Raw genomic sequence first — 15094 nt, forward strand, 5'->3', positions numbered from 1 at the left:
TAAACAGAGAAAATAAAGGACAACATTCACAGTGAGATCTAAAGCCTAAGCTCCTATTTCAGCAATCAGATAACACTGGTTTCTGTTAAATGAAATGAAAACAATACACACTTTTTCACCGTGCTTTTTCATCATTTATCAAGATATCAAATGGTGAACATACACTCTCCCACATTCTACTGCAGAGTATCAGGCAGGGGAGGGATATTCCCAAGTTGCCCCCCCCCCCCCCAAACACACATAGCAGCCAACCTCTAGATACCCTGACGTATGTATGTGTGTGTTTGTTCTGGAATTTGGGGAATGTCAGGATTTGAGGTCTATGTGTGTGTAAGTGGGCTTAGTGTCTATCCCCCCTACATAACACCTGCACAGTCTCACACCCCCACGCCCAAGTCAAGACCACCCACCAGAACAACCACATGACCTTTATACGGTTCTGTTCTATACTGTTCTGTTCTATACTGCATTAGTGTGCATGTTCTATACTGTTCTGTTCTATACTGTTCTGTTCTATACCGTTCTGTTCTATACTGCTATACTGTTCTGTTCTATACTGTTCTGTTCTATACTGCTATATTGTTCTGTTCTATACTGTTCTGTTCTATACTGCTATACTGTTCTGTTCTATACTGTTCTGTTCTATACTGCTATACTTTTCTGTTCTATACTGCTATACTGTTCTGTTCTATACTGCTATACTGTTCTGTTCTATACTGCTATACTGTTCTGTACTGCTATACTGCTATACTGTTCTGTTCTATACTGTTCTGTTCTATACTGCTATATTGTTCTGTTCTATACTGTTCTGTTCTATACTGTTCTGTTCTATACTGCTATACTGTTCTGTTCTATACTGCTATACTGTTCTGTTCTATACTGCTATACTGTTCTGTTCTATACTGCTATACTGTTCTGTACTGCTATAATGTTCTGTTCTATACTGCTATACTGTTCTATACTGCTATACTGTTCTGTACTGCTATACTGTTCTGTTCTATACTGCTCTGTTCTATACTGCTATACTGTTCTGTTCTATACTGCTCTGTTCTATACTGCTATACTGTTCTGTTCTGTTCTATACTGCTATACTGTACTGTTATATACTGCTCTGTTCTATACTGCTATACTGTTATACTATTCTGTTCTATACTGCTATACTGTAATACTATTCTGTTCTATACTGCTATACTGTACTGTTCTATACTGCTATACTGTTCTATACTGCTATACTGCTATACTGTTCTGTTCTATACTGCTATACTGTTCTGTACTGTTCTATACTGCTATACTGTTCTATACTGCTATACTGTTCTGTTCTATACTGCTATACTGTTCTGTTCTATACTGCTATACTGTTCTGTTCTATACTGCTATACTATTCTGTTCTATACTGTTCTGTTCTATACTGCTATACTGTTCTGTTCTATACTGCTATACTGTTCTGTTCTATACTGCTATACTGTTCTGTTCTATACTGCTATACTATTCTGTTCTATACTGTTCTGTTCTATACTGCTATACTGTTCTGTTCTATACTGCTATACTGTTCTATACTGCTATACTATTCTGTTCTATACTGCTATACTATTCTGTTCTATACTGCTATACTGTTATGTACTGTTCTATACTGCTATACTGTTCTGTTCTATACTCCTATACTGTTCTGTTCTATACTGCTATACTGTTCTGTTCTATACTATTCTGTTCTATACTGCTATACTGTTCTGTTCTATACTGCTATACTGTTATGTACTGTTCTATACTGCTATACTGTTCTGTTCTATACTTCTGTACTGTTCTGTTCTGTACTGTTCTATACTGTTCTATACTGCTATACTGTTCTGTTCTATACTGCTATACTGTTCTGTTCTATACTGCTATACTATTCTGTTCTATACTGCTATACTGTTCTGTTCTATACTGCTATACTATTCTGTTCTATACTGCTATACTGTTATGTACTGTTCTATACTGCTATACTGTTCTGTTCTATACTGCTATACTGTTCTGTTCTATACTGTTCTGTTCTATACTGCTATACTGTTCTGTTCTTTACTGTTCTGTTCTATACTGCTATACTGTTCTGTTCTATACTGCTATACTGTTCTGTTCTATACTGCTATACTGTTCTGTTCTATACTGCTATACTGTTCTGTTCTATACTGCTATACTGTTCTGTACTGTTCTGTTCTATACTGCTATACTGTTCTGTTCTATACTGCTATACTGTTCTGTTCTATACTGCTATACTGTTCTGTACTGTTCTATACTGTTCTGTTCTATACTGTTCTATACTGCTATACTGTACTGTTCTATACTGCTATACTGTTATGTACTGTTCTATACTATTCTGTACTGCTATACTGTTCTGTACTGCTATACTGTTCTGTACTGCTACACTGTTCTGTTCTATACTGCTACACTGTTCTGTTCTATACTGCTACACTGTTCTGTTCCATACTGCTACACTGTTCTGTTCCATACTGCTACACTGTTCTGTTCTATACTGCTACACTGTTCTGTTCTATACTGCTACACTGTTCTGTTCTATACTGCTACACTGTTCTGTTCTGTACTGTTCTATACTGCTACACTGTTCTGTACTGTTCTATAGTGCTATACTGTTCTGTTCTATACTGCTATACTGTTCTGTTCTATACTGCTATACTGTTCTGTTCTATACTGCTATACTGTTCTATACTGCTACACTGTTCTGTACTATACTGCTATACTGTTCTGTTCTATACTGCTATACTGTTCTGTTCTATACTGCTTTACTGTTCTGTACTGTTCTGTTCTATACTGCTATACTGTTCTGTTCTATACTGCTATACTGTTCTGTTCTATACTGCTATACTGTTCTGTACTGTTCTATACTGTTCTGTTCTATACTGTTCTATACTGCTATACTGTACTGTTCTATACTGCTATACTGTTATGTACTGTTCTATACTATTCTGTACTGCTATACTGTTCTGTACTGCTATACTGTTCTGTACTGCTACACTGTTCTGTTCTATACTGCTACACTGTTCTGTTCTATACTGCTACACTGTTCTGTTCCATACTGCTACACTGTTCTGTTCCATACTGCTACACTGTTCTGTTCTATACTGCTACACTGTTCTATACTGCTATACTGTTCTATACTGCTATACTGTTCTGTACTGTTCTGTTCTATACTGCTACACTGTTCTGTGCTGTTCCATAACAGTTGATAATGGATTGGCTATATGAATCATGCTGCCAAGTGTCCAAAGCGCATTACATTGTTAGCTAAGAACTCTTCTCATTGGGAAGATGACCAAATATCTCACCAAGATATTGAACTAAGATAGGAAACTCCAGACGACAAAATCCCATACTTTGTGTTTTTATGTGCTGGAAATGACTTTCAGGATGTCCTTTTATTCCATCTCCAAGTGCGTCACACTCGCATGCACATGCCCTGTCACCCAATGATGCTACTGCAGGGTAGTGTGTGACCACACCCTGTTACACCATGATGCTACTGCAGGGTAACACTGTCATCTGATCTTGGGTGATGACACCGTCAGTGTGAGAGCAGGAGTACCCCTAGAGTTGTGTGACCTCACACAAGGGAAACTCCATCACTCTAACTGCCTGAAATCAGAGCACTACTATAGTCAGAGTGTGTATGTGTGAGAGCGCATCTGTGTTTGGGGGACAGAATCAATAAAGCATTAGCAAAAAAATATACACACACACACTGCTCTGATTACAGTAGTCCTCTGATTTCAGGCAGTGGAGTGATGGGGTTTCCCTTCTAGGAGTACTCCTTCACTAACACACACACACACACACACACCCTACCTTAATGAGCAGCTCTCTGCTGAGTGAATGGTTATTCTCGTCAGAGAAGATTTCTGACAACTCGTGGAAGATGCGGAAGTTCTCCCTGGACACCTCGTCCCATGTCCTCTTCAGCCGGTGGACCGGGTTGCACTGCAGAGCAGAGAGGATAGCCCGCAGTGAAGAAAAGTTCTTCAGGATTCGACACTCCTGAAGAGAAAAAAGACAGTAAATATTCAGATCAATATCAGTGGACTCAATTCAGCACCAGGGGCAAATCAATCCAATGTATTGGTAAGGAGACAGAACACCACTAGATAAGCTTCAGAATTGTTTTACTCAAATAAGACCAACTCTTTGGAACAGAGCATTTTGGGTACTGTAATCATCATGCTACTCAACACAAACTGCACCTCTGCAGGACTGAAGGGGAAGGACACCATGCTCTACTCGTGTAGCTCAGTTGGTAAAGCATGGCACTTGCAACGCCACGGTTGTGGGTTTGATTCCCATGGGGGATCAGTAGGAAAAGAAAGTAGGAAAATGTATGTGCTCACTACTAAATTGCTCTGGCTAAGAGCGTCTGCTAAATGACTAAAGTGAAAATGTAATCCCACACCAACTCCTGCTAACAACAGTGTCTCACTCTGGCCACTTCGATCCAGCGCTCCACCAGCTTGGCACGCTGCGTGGGTTTGAGCGAGCGCTCGCTCAGGCATGTAGCGATGACACAGTTGGTGACGCAGTTGAACTGGGTGACGGTGGCACGGATGGTGGGCGCCAGGTGTTCCTTGCCCTTCTTGTCCCGCTGCGACCAAATACTCCCCAGACAGTGGTAGGGGACCACCTTCTTAAAGAGCTCCTATGAGGAAAAAGGGGAGTAAAGAAGAGGGGGTTTGGAGGAAGACAAACAAAATGGAGGCTTGGTTTCTTGCTGCAACCAGTGATGTATTTTGGATGAGATGAACATGTTTTCACTCCGATGCAGAAGCGAGGGAGAAATCAGAAACGGGCAGATACTTCAGAATGCTGTGAGGACAGTTGATAAAATTGCCTGCTGCACACAAGTCTCCTAATAAACGCCGGTAGGAAAGCTTTTGGAGTGACATTTGTTTATGAGCGGAAACTCAACAGCAATGTGGGCCTAAAGCCCTCTGTCTTCTGTCCTCACTTCCTGTCTTATCTAACAGCCCCTGAAGACCGGCCAAGCGTTTCATTTTTCATTTTCGATCAAATCCTAGGAGCCTCGCTGGCATGGAAAAATACACATGAACTTTGCGAAAACAATGAGAGAGCAACTCAAACTATAAAGTACCACGATGGAAAATAATAGACAACAATTTCATAGAAAACTCAAACAAAGACAGAGTTAATTATTAATTAGGATATGTTGTTATATGTTGTTAGTACACAAATATGTGCATTTGGGAATAAAGTTTGAGTTTCGTGATGTTTTGGCATCCTACCGCGTCCATGAGGGTGAACTGCTCGGCCACCACCGCCGGGTCAAAGTTCAGGAAGTCCAGCTGCTCATCCTCGTAGCCATTCTCCTCCAGTAGGGTGAACGGATAGCCACCATGCTCCAGCACTGAGGGAAAACATCACCACTCATTAGCAAAATAACATGAAACACACGGCTGGGTTTAGTAAACTACTTAATGTAAGGAAGTGAGGGCCCACACACTCAGATATACCTTTCGGGGAAGATGTGGATCGAAGTATTGTAAGACAATACAGGTATGTGTTGGTTCGACTTTGCTTCCTGACACCCACGACCACATCTCACACACACACACACACACACACACACACACACACACACACACACACACACACACACACACACACACACACACACACACACACACACACACAGTAACACTTTCCCTAAGGGATTGACTAACAACAGTGTTCTCTGATTTGGTGTACCACCAGAAACATCTGTGGCCTTCCACTAATACTAATTCTTTGGACTCTCCATGCTCCTGTTGAGGAGCTGGGGTTAGGGTCAAAGGTCAAAAGTTCAGCTGGGAGTCGGCCGGTCATCTTACACTCGTGCTCGGGCTCCTGGAGCTGTCGGCGGTGGAAGTGTGCCAGGAGGTTGCAGGCACGGCGTTCCAGGTCCGATCCTGGGAAGTTGAGGTGCAGGTAGGAGATTAGCCGTCGCAGGCAGCTGTACTCCGGAGGCTTCCAGAAGTCCTCAGAATACTGGTCCAGCCACGCCCCCAAGATGGAGGATATTGTGCTGAGGAAGAGAGAGAGAGACAAAAAAGGAGAGTGAAAGAGAGAGAGTTAAACACAGGTGTTTGGATGACATATTACCTTTAATAATGATTTAAAAAAGAGGGTGGAAATGAGAGAAAAAGAGAGTGGAGAGGTAGGAAAGATACAGTAGAAAAAGGGACTAGCTACCATGAAACCGGAGAAGGATAGGAAAGAGATACATAAAAAATGTTTCCCCTGAGGATATGGGTCACAAAATATAGGACAATGACGAACTTTGTAACGCAATACAACACCCATATGAACACAATAGAAACATATCCAATGTTCCCAATGGCAGAACTGCTTATGCCAGCAGGATAGTACTGGTGGTATGGAGAAATAAAGATGTACACGTTTGTAAGGTGGATCTCAGGACTTCCTTGTCTCAGAAGAATGTCATAGGTATAAGGCAAGCAATACAAATTCCAGGCAACAAAATGTGAAAATGAAGTCTAACAAGGTCTTCTGTTACTGTACAGTATGTGTTGAAAATAGGCTATTTGAGTAAGATGTATTGTCCACAATGTGTGTCAGAGTCAGAGACTTACTTCCTCAGTTCTGTACGATCGTCGTGAGTCAGTCTGTGGCCCTCTGATCCAAGCTGGAGTTTGGCATACCTGAACACAGAGTAATCAGTTTGTTAGTCATCCATCCACCCACCCATCCATCCATCCATTCACCCACCCACCCACCCACCCACCCATCCATCCACCCATCCATCCATCCATCCATTCACCCACCCACCCACCCATCCATCCACCCATCCATCCATCCATCCATCCACCCACCCATACTCTCATCCATCCATCCATACTCTCATCCATCCATCCATCCATCCACCCACCCACCCATCCATCCTCTCATCCACCCACCCATCCATCCTCTCATCCAACCACCCACCCACCCTCTCATCCAACCACCCACCCACCCACCCACCCATCCTCTCATCCACCCACCCACCCATCCTCTCATCCTCTCATCCACCCACCCACCCATCCAACCATCCTCTCATCCACCCACCCATCCATCCTCTCATCCACCCACCCACCCATCCTCTCATCCACCCACCCATCCACCCACCCATCCTCTCATCCATCCTCTCATCCATCCATCCACCCACCCACCCAACCATCCTCTCATCCACCCACCCATCCATCCATCCTCCATTCATCCTGTAATTTATGTGCATCTCCATCCACCCAGATTTTCCATCCACCTATAATTCTTCCACCAATCAACCGATGGATCTATCCATCCATCTGTAAATTCATCCATCTATCACGCCCTCTGTCTCTCCGCCCTCCCTCTACTCACCTGTTGAGCAGTAGATCCAGGACTTGCTTGGTGGAGGTGAAGGAGCGGTAGGTGCAGAGGAAGATGGTGACGTAGGTGGAATCGTTGCCCCGGACCATGTACTCCACCAGCTTCTCCAGCGTGCCTGCCTTGATGGTGCGCACCTTGCACGTCTCGTACAGGCTGAGGGCCGCGTCCGTCTCTACACCCAACCAGCGCTGGCCCTTACTAGCCCCGCTGCCGCCACTGTGATGTCCAGGATGGTGGTGGTGGTGGTGGTGGTGGAGCATCTGAACCTTCCGCAGGGTGATGGTGTACACCGCCCCATCCTCCACCTCCTCACCGATCTCCTGGGTCGTATTCTGGAAGACAGAGGGAACGAGAGGGAGGCTTAGATACGCAGTCTTTTTTACTTCCAGGGGCTATGACACACGTGAAAACCAAATGAAGCCTGGTCCATAGTAATTTAGCTAGTTCTCTAAAAGATTGGAGCTGGCTTTTACTTTAGTTACACATTGAATGATGCAATACATATAACCATTGATTAATAGACTATTGCTATGTAATACAGTACATATAACCATTGATTAATAGACTATTGCTATGTAATACAGTACATATAACCATTGATTAATAGACTATTGCTATGTAATACAGTACATATAACCATTGATTAATAGACTATTGCTGTGTAATACGATACATAACCATTGATTATTAATCAAAGCATGCTCCCTCTAATTCTCTCTGTCTCCCTCTCTTCCCGTAAGACCTGAGCCCTGGGACCATGCCTCAGGACTACCTGGCATGATGACTCCTTGCTATCCCCAGTCCACCTGGTCGTGCTGCTGCTCCAGTTTCAACTGTTCTGCCTGCAGCTATGGAACCCAGACCTGTTCACCGGACGTGCTTCCTTGTTTTTCCTTGTTTGTGACTCTCTTTCTCTACCACACCTGCTGTCTCGACCTCTGAATGCTCGACTATGAAAAGCCAACTGACATTTACTCCTGAGGTGCTGACCAATTGCACCCTCTACAACCACTGTGATTGTTATTATTTGACTCTGCCAGTCATCTATGAGCGTTTGAACATCTTGGCCATGTACTGTTATAATCTCAACCCGGCACAGCCAGAAAAGGACTGGCCACCCCTCAGAGCCTGGTTCCTCTCTAGGTTTCTTCCTAGGTTTTGGCCTTTCTAGGGAGCTTTTCCTAGCCACCGTGCTTCTACACCTGCATTGCTTGCTGTTTGGGGTTTTAGGCTGGGTTTCTGTATATCGGCTGATGTAAAAAGGGCTTTATAAATACATTTTATTGATTGATTATTGTTTCTGTGTAATACAGTACATATAACCATTGATTAATAGACTATTGTTGCTATGTAATACAATACATAACCATTGATTAATAGACTATTGTTGCTATGTAATACAATACATAACCATTGATTTATATACTATTGTTGCTATGTAATACAATACATAACCATTGATTTATATACTATTGCTGTGTAATGCAATACATGACTATTGATTTATATACTATTGCTGTATACTACAGTACATATAACCATTGATTAATAGACTATTGTTGCTATGTAATACAATACATAACCATTGATTTATATACTATTGCTGTGTAATGCAATACATGACTATTGATTTATATACTATTGCTGTATACTACAGTACATATAACCATTGATTAATAGACTATTGTTGCTATGTAATACAATACATAACCATTGATTTATATACTATTGCTGTGTAATGCAATACATGACTATTGATTTATATACTATTGCTGTATACTACAGTACATATAACCATTGATTAATAGACTTTTGCTGTGTAATAAAATACATAACCATTGATTTATATACTATTGCTGTATACTACAGTACATATAACCATTGATTAATAGACTATTGCTGTGCAATACAGTATTGGAGTATTCCCCGCCACATGTTATTGGTATTATTGCGTGACAGTTTTAGAAGGAATTGATTTTATTTGCCTTTGGTCTAGGCTATAACAACTCCATTTTCCAGTGACAGACCACATCACAACGCCTTTGGTCCCTCTCCTTCTGTTGATTTGTTGCACTAACACCCATATCAGTCTGGCCAAACAATACTCACTCCATCATCCTGTAACCACTTGTTCAATATGGGTTCTTTTTATATCAGAGTCCAACGCAATAACTCTCAAAATTGAACTAGCCCCTTAGTCTCGGGCCAAAAACAATTCTGGCACGCAATGTTATGCCACGACATGTTCCCAGTAGTTTTTGGTTCCTCGGCCAGCTGCTCGCCTCGCCAGCACGACAACACAGGGCACAGCACAGAGTATGGCCTTGTTATCGGATGGCATACAGGATGTGGATAAGGCCTGATAGCAGAAGCGGACAGACGTAAACAGAGTGAGGACTGAACAGCTGTGCTGTAGAGGATGGACATTATGGCTGCCTGCCGACACACTGGGTGATATTTTCACGATATATGAAAATAGTTCAGTTGTTAAAGTAGCTGCTATTGCTTTAGGCTTGCACTTGTTTCAAAAATTGTTTAAATAAATTGATGATTGCATTTATCTGAGGTTGCACTGATTCACTGTACCGTTGTCCCTTTTCACAATGGAACGTTTTGATCACAATGTCGAAAGCCACTGCCAAGACACACATTCAACTATCCAATTTCATTAAACCATGGACAGGGGACACCCACGCAATCGGGTGGGTCAACAGTCTGAAGCTGAAGGCAGACAGCCTGCGTTCCCTTTCTGGGTCGTGTTGAGGAAGTTTTGAGCCGGACTGAAACTCGTCTGGAAAATATTAGATATCATAAAACATGTTGTATAAATATTTACCCAAAACGTGAGCTTGTGCTGTGTTGCACATGCAGTATCAGTGTCAGCCAAGGGGCTGATCTTGGAACAGATGTTATCCTGCTGTGGTGTCTATGACTATATAAACAGTCAGTCTCCTGACCGATACGCTCGTTGAGTTTTATATGTGTCAGAATATACATACTTATCTCACATGCTAAAGCGAAGATGGGCAATCTCATCCTGTATGGAGCAGGCTTTTATTCTAGCCAAGCAGTAACGATTCAACTAATAAAAACTCACCATAGTCTTTATTCAAGACTTTGATTGGGAGAATTTGATATGTTAAGGACAGTTTATACTTGGTCTAACGACACGTCTGTAGACAATGAGAATGTGACAACAACATTTTATTCATACTCCGGTTGAATGTCTGTAGAAAGTGGCTGCGACTCAGTTTTCTTGATGCACAGACATGAAAAAAGTTGAAGTCTATGAGATTGTTGCAACGTCCGTTGTTGCGGTTACCGGACTGCCACAGCAACCAGACCAAATCCTCCTGTGACAAGATGATGCAGGAGTTGTCAAATTCTCAGATGAATGACCTACTTCTATTTGGTCACACTGTGGCAGTAATGCTATTTTCTGTAAGCTCACCATTACCTTGAGAACAATAATGTTGTTGTGGGTTTATTTTCCTGTGATAATAAATAAAAAGTAGCTAAAGTTAAGACGCTGTCAGCTATCCTCTGGTCATTATTTAAACTGGTTAGCCAGCTAGCTAATAACGAAGCAAAACATTGTTTAGAAAATTGCTTTTAGTTGCCTGGCTTGCTGCTAAGTTGACAATTACCGAATTCATTTTTAAACAGATGGATTTATTGGTGTCAAAATATAGAAAGTCTGCTGTTTGGAGCATCGGGATGCTGATGACATGCAGAGGCTGCCTTTTGTGTTTATACTTCTTCCTAACGACAACATCAAGGTTGATGTCAGATGACAATAGAATCTTCATGATGTCCATACGACAAATGTCTACAGACATGTCGATAAACAAACTATACTCAAATAATGATACACAGTACCATTGTAAAATGACTTCAAGAACAAAGAGAGAGAGCAAGAGAGAGCGAGAGAGAAATAGAGAGCGCCTCTTCCACATGAGGGGGATAAGAAGAAAACACAGAAGTGTTTGGCAGGGTGAGGGAATGTAATCGCTCAAGGAGAGCGGACACAGATTCTGCATTGTTGTTGTTTTGCCTGCTTGCTCCCTGGCCTGTCTGTCTATCTATCTATCAGCCCTGTTGTCTGGTCCCGGCCCTGGCCTGTCTATCATCCCTGTTGTCCGTCCGTCCGTCCGTCCGTCCGTCCGTCCGTCCGTCAGCCCTGTTGTCTGGTCCCGGCCCTGGCCTGTCTGTCTATCAGCCCTGTTGTCTGGTCCCGGCCCTGGCCTGTCTATCAGCCCTGTTGTCTGGCCCCGGCCTGTCTGGCTGTCTGCCCTGTAGTCTGGTCCCGGCCCTGGCCTGTCTATCAGCCCTGTTGTCTGGCCCCGGCCCTGGCCTGTCTATCAGCCCTGTTGTCTGGCCCCGGCCTGTCTGGCTGTCTGCCCTGTAGTCTGGTCCCGGCCCCGGACTGTCTGGCTGTTCTGGCATGTCACCTAACACACACCAGATAACTCTGACTCCACAGAGAGTTAGAGTTGTCAACTCCACTGTGTGTGTGTGGTCTTGTTCTTCTAGCCCTGTGGGGACCTAAAATCCCCCAAAGTCCCCACAAGGATAGTAAAACAAGGAAAATTCCCCCTCGTGGGTACATTTCCCCATGTCCCCATGAGGACAAGGGCTATTTTAAGCTTAGGAATTAAGGTTGAGGTTAGTGATTAGGTTAGGGTTAGAATTAGGGTTGGGGTTAGTGATTAGGTTAGGGGTTAGTGATTAGGTTAGGGTTAGAATTAGGGTTGGGGTTAGTGATTAGGTTAGGGGTTAGTGATTAGGTTAGGGTTAGAATTAGGGTTGGGGTTAGTGATTAGGTTAGGGGTTAGTGATTAGGTTAGGGTTAGAGATTAGGTTAGGGTTAGAATTAGGGTTGGGTTTAGTGATTAGGTTAGGGGTTAGTGATTAGGTTAGGGTTAGAATTAGGTTTGGGTTTAGTGATTAGGTTAGGGGTTAGTGATTAGGTTAGGGTTAGAATTAGGGTTAGGGTTAGAATTAGGTTTGGGTTTAGGGTTGGGGGTTAGGTTTCGGGTTAGATTTAGGGTTATGGTTCATGTTTGGGAAAATAGGATTTTGAATGGAAATCAATTTTAGGTCCCCACGAGGATAGAACAACAAAACGTGTGTGTGAGAGAATGTTGTTCTGAAAAGCAGCTATCTGCCTGCTATGAAATGTATTTCCTCTAATTTGTTGCTGGCTGTCCACACTCCACAGTAGATGGATCGTTCCATTTTGGCATGTTTAAGGGGGTTCCTAAGTTCCAAATGTCAGTGTGTCTACCCTTGGGGTGACAGTAGGGTCATAAAACACCCCTTGTCTCCATAACCATGTCGGTTAGCTGTTAGAAGTTATTGCCCAGTGCTCCGTATTGGATGGTATTATTATCCCCTCAACCCCAACCTCCTGTCTAACACACAGTACACACACACATAGCAGTAACCATCAGGGGACTTTCCTAGTTCAGAAGACAGGGGTGTGTGTGTGTGTGTGTGTGTGTGTGTGTGTGTGTGTGTGTGTGTGTGTGTGTGTGTGTGTGTGTGTGTGTAGTACCTTACGTGCCTACAGTCAGTCAGATCTTCCCCTGACTGTGTGTGAGTATGTCAAGAGCTTCAACTGCTTTCAGAATAGGATGTATGCAGTGAGGATATACCCACAGCTGGTTACACTTACCTACACATACATGTATGGTCTGTTTAGGACGTCACTATGACAACATAAGGGAGATCCTGCACACAAACAAACACACACACACACACACACACACACACACACACACACACACACACACTGCAGGCAAAGAAAAGGCACATGAAGAAACGCTTGTCAATCAACAGGCTCCAGTGGGTGAGACAGCAGATTGCTAGGACCCCACAGTTAGCTTGGAATTGGCTTACTCACACACTGCACCACACAAACACACAGAACATTATTCACAATGACCAACTGACTTTCCTTAGTAACTACAGTAACTACAAGAAACTGACAACCCTGAAAGCGTGTGGATTACTTCGACACTATCTCTCTCTCCATCTCTCTGTCTCTTTTGTGTGGTTGCTCTCATTATTCTCATTATTTACAGACAGACATTCCACTGGCGCTCCACAGGCCGTCTCAGCCTGCCGCCATCGAGAGAGGGAGAGAGATGGTGGGGGATAGACAGAGGATGAAAAGGAAAGAGGGCAGACAAAGGGAGAGAGAAAGAAAGTGAGGGAGAGGTTAAGGGGGACAGGACGTTAACTAAAGGGAATAAGGACTGTTGTGCTGCTGTGAGACCATTCTGGGGGTTATTGTGGCCTATTCCAGGAAGGTTTCACACACACACACACTTCCCAGGGGGGTTACAAGTGGAGGCTTGAAGTTTAGGCACTTCTCTCCGCTCCGCGGGGACTTAAGAGGGGGGTGAGATGGGAAGACGGGACCTCACACACACACACACACTGCACACACACTCATGGCTCTAGTAATGAGAATCACTTATGCCTGTCTGCATTTGTCTACTTCATCAGCACTGACAAGTGGTGTGTGTGTGTCCTGTACTAGGGCAAGAGAGAGGGATGACATCCTTCCTCTGGACTTAAAGGAAAAAACACGAAGGGACAGATGGATGGCGAATGGATGGGTAGCAACAGGGTGGTGTCATGGACACATGAAAGGATCCATGTTGACACCGAGCAAACTTTGTTGAGGTGCCAATACAAACCACTAGTGTATGTTTTGTCGAGTTTTAGCCCATGATGCAATCCACCAAATGTAAATAACAAAATGCTGTAAGAGTATAACTGTATTAACTTCCTGTAAGGAAGTGTTTCGATAAGGCCGCTATACGGATTTCCCTTGTTGTTGCAAAGTTCCTGTAAGTCTAGAAAGCCAGACAGCTGTGTTTTGACCACTCACTCCCTCTCTCTCTCCCTCTTTTCTCCTCTCATTCTCTTCCCCTCCCTAATTATCTCCTCTCTCCCTCTGTAAGACACATGTGGAAATAGTCTCTTCTCTGTCCACATCTCTTTCTTTCTCTTCCCTCTGTAAGACACTCTGTCCACATCTCTCTTTCTTTCTCTTCCCTCTGTAAGACACTCTGTCCACATCTCTCTTTCTTTCTCTTCCCTCTGTAAGACACTCTGTCCACATCTCTTTCTTTCTTTCTGTAAGACACTCTGTCCACATCTCTTTCTTTCTCTTCCCTCTGTAAGACACTCTGTCCACATCTCTCTTTCTTTCTCTTCCCTCTGTAAGACACTCTGTCCACATCTCTTTCTTTCTTTCTGTAAGACACTCTGTCCACATCTCTTTCTTTCTCTTCCCTCTGTAAGACACTCTGTCCACATCTCTTTCTTTCTCTTCCCTCTGTAAGACACTCTGTCCACATCTCTCTTTCTTTCTTTCTTTCTGTAAGACACTCTGTCCACATCTCTTTCTTTCTCTTCCCTCTGTAAGACACTCTGTCCACATCTCTCTTTCTTTCTTTCTGTAAGACACTCTGTCCACATCTCTTTCTTTCTCTTCCCTCTGTAAGACACTCTGTCCACATCTCTCTTTCTTTCTCTTCCCTCTGTAAGACACTCTGTCCACATCTCTCTTTCTTTCTCTTCCCTCTAAGACACTCTGTCCACATCTCTCTTTCTTTCTTTCTGTAAGACACTCTGTCCACATCTCTTTCTTTCTCTTCCCTCTGTAAGACACTCT

General features: G+C 43.2%; 1 protein-coding gene across 2 annotated transcripts in view; it reads right to left on the reverse strand.

Moving 5' to 3' along the window:
• LOC106570436 (ral guanine nucleotide dissociation stimulator) overlaps positions 1–15094 on the reverse strand; it is a 76305-nt gene that overhangs the window by 17158 nt on the left and 44053 nt on the right. For both annotated transcript variants that reach the window (XM_014142779.2, XM_014142770.2), the window contains exons 2-7: positions 7396–7736; positions 6630–6698; positions 5868–6061; positions 5283–5404; positions 4463–4678; positions 3838–4026 (exon numbers count right to left, since the gene is read on the reverse strand). In XM_014142779.2, the coding sequence (XP_013998254.1) occupies positions 3838–4026; positions 4463–4678; positions 5283–5404; positions 5868–6061; positions 6630–6698; positions 7396–7736 (1131 nt within the window). The remainder of the gene's footprint in view (positions 1–3837; positions 4027–4462; positions 4679–5282; positions 5405–5867; positions 6062–6629; positions 6699–7395; positions 7737–15094) is intronic.

This window comes from Salmo salar, chromosome ssa01, assembly GCF_905237065.1.
Source record: "Salmo salar chromosome ssa01, Ssal_v3.1, whole genome shotgun sequence".
In the NCBI taxonomy this organism is placed as follows: domain Eukaryota; kingdom Metazoa; phylum Chordata; class Actinopteri; order Salmoniformes; family Salmonidae; genus Salmo; species Salmo salar.